Here is a 2,535-nt window from a genome sequence, read left to right as displayed (position 1 = left end):
GACCTTGTTTTTCAAAAGTTTACAAAGGAGTTCAGCAGTTACATTTTAACACTGGTAGTTAGAAAATGAAGGAACTAAGAAAACAAGGTAAGAGAATTCAGTTTAGACATTAGAAGGTAAATTTTTTCTTTTCTGTTCTTTCCAGGGCTGGGTGTGGAACCAAGGGCTACATGCTAGGTAGGTGCTCTACTACAGAGCTATACCCCTGGTGCCTAAACTTCTTAATAAAAGATTTTTAAAAGTGTAATTAAAAAAATAAACATAGGCAATACTACATACACTAATAGGGACACAAATGGAGCATATTTTTCATTTAAAAAAAAAAGTTGAGCCGGGTGCAGTGGGTGCATGCCTGTAATCTCAGTGGCTCGGGAGGCTGAGTCAGGAGGATCAAGAGTTCAAAGTCAGCTTCAGCGAGGTGCTAAGCAACTCAGTGAGACACTGTCTCTCATAAAATACAAAATAGGGCTGGGGATGTGGCTCAGTGGTTGAGTGTCCCTGAGTTCAATCCCTGGTACCAAAAAAAAAAAAAATGTTGAGCTCTATAGATTTTAACTATATTATATTGTAACATGTTACTGGTTTCTTCTGGAAGGAATCTGATACCATGGATTGGTAGTAGACCTACTTCTTCTACTTCCTGATTATGGACTCACTTTGGCATTATTCCTCTGAGATTTGATTTTTTCACTGGTAAAATTGGGACAACACACACCTGTCTCGTAGGTTTATTGTATGCTCATTAAAAGTCATACAATGAGTATTTATCCATATATGAAACTAACACAGGCTATCCCCTATTTCCCCTCTTTTCTTATAAATACTGTTTTACTAAACGAATCTGTTTAAATATTTCCATTCCTAACTCTTATGTCATTGTTGGTAGAAATATACTTCTCATTTAATTGCTCAAGGTTAAGAAAAGCAATGTACCTATAAACTAATAAAACAGGTCTATAGGAAAATGGGTATAAACTAATGCTATTTTGTATGTAAAGATTGTGCTTCTGAGACATTAGGTGTGGTGTGTTAAAATAGAATAACATAAAATTTCACATGGGCCTAGATCCTTAAAAAAATAACTTCACTTATAATTTCACCTACAAATTTTAATCAATACAACAAATAACAATGTTTAAGAATTGAGCAGTTTTAAAATTCAGTAGTGTTGGTTTTTTTTTGGGGGGGAGACTACCACTTCAATTTTTGTGAACTTTATTTATAAACCATGAAGTACTGAAGAATGCACAATGCTGTTTTTATTGTAATGTTCTGTTGGCTTCTAGAATGAATTGGTGATGTCATCAAATTAAAATCACTCAACATATTTAAGTACAAATTTTTACTCACTGGAATTTAATTTGAAATGCACATGTGAAGTCAGTTTTCTAAGAAGTTATAACAACATACATAATAGACATTAGGTCAACAAATAAAACAAACAAAATTTTTAGAAGTCTTCCCACAATTTCATCTTCCAGACTTTGGGGGGCAGTAGTAGAAATTAATATCCAGCTTTTTCCAGTCATATTCAGAATATTTCTGCTCCCTAGGGGAAAAAAGAAAAAAGCATCCACAGTGAACCCATTTATAATCCAGATTCTTTCCACTCAACCTAATATTTACGTTATTAAAATTCAGTGATGAAGATACATCTTCTATGGAATACTTCGTACCTATTTGTAACCAAACATAAACTAAAATATTTTTTCCCAACTCACATTCACCATTCTATGTCATGGCCATCACGGGTTGGTCTATATGCCAAATGCTAAACTTCCTTTCATTCTAAGGAAGAGAAATAGCTCTTTTCACATCATTAGCAGTTTACTTATGAAAGATCTTCAGTCATTGATCACTTGATCATTTTATTGGCATTCATGAAGTTGCCATTCCTCTAACCTGTTCAGTTGTTATTACTAGGAAATGAGGATTTGAAGGCATAGGGAAAGGTAGGTAATGACTATATATATAAGTGTGGTGTGTGTGTGTGTGTGTGTGGTGTGCATGTGTGTGTATGTGTATGTGTGTGTGGTGTGTGTGTGTGTGTGTGTGTGTGTGTATGTATGTATATATTCCCCCCCCCCCAACGTTTGGGATCAAACCCAGTGCCTCACACATGCTAGGCAAGTGCTCTACCACTGAGCCACACCGCCAGCCCAGAATTAAAAACAATAGCAAAAAGCCTTTCCTTCCTTGACATTTCCTCAAACTCCTTCCTCATGTTTTGGTCACTGAATGGGACATCAAATGTTTTATTTCCTCCACATCTCTGAGTTGAACTCACCTGAATCAATCCCAGGTAGTAGTAGGTAAGGAGCTCCTTATTTGTTTTTGTTTTTTTCTCCCTCAGTCTGCTCTTGCTAGGCCAAGTACATTCAGCACAGGTGGTCTCCTAGCAACCTTGGTTCCTGTGTCAAAGCACATTAAAAGGTTTAATTGGACCTTGAGGTAGTGGAGGTAGTGGAGGGGTGGGGAACCTGCCTGCAGAAACTCTGAAATTAGACAAGTAGACAAGAAGGAGATGTTGAAGAG

At 36.4% G+C, this 2,535-nt stretch overlaps 1 protein-coding gene across 1 annotated transcript; it reads right to left on the bottom strand.

Moving 5' to 3' along the window:
• Window positions 1-1,388: 1,388 nt before the first annotated feature.
• Window positions 1,389-1,529, bottom strand: LOC114089382 (myoregulin). The gene has a single exon (XM_027931182.1). It carries the CDS (start codon window positions 1,527-1,529, stop codon window positions 1,389-1,391), a length of 141 nt encoding a protein of 46 aa, XP_027786983.1.
• Between the last annotated feature and the right edge of the window lie 1,006 nt (window positions 1,530-2,535).

The sequence above is a fragment of the Marmota flaviventris genome, chromosome 4 (assembly GCF_047511675.1).
Source record: "Marmota flaviventris isolate mMarFla1 chromosome 4, mMarFla1.hap1, whole genome shotgun sequence".
Taxonomy (NCBI): Eukaryota; Metazoa; Chordata; class Mammalia; order Rodentia; family Sciuridae; genus Marmota; species Marmota flaviventris.
The sequence above is the reverse complement of the archived record's forward strand: the minus strand, read 5'-3'. Positions and strand labels throughout refer to the sequence as shown.

Excerpts from the sequence above, each read along its gene's own strand:
- LOC114089382 (XM_027931182.1), bottom strand. The coding sequence starts at position 1,529 with ATGACTGGAAAAAGCTGGATATTAATTTCTACTACTGCCCCCCAAAGT.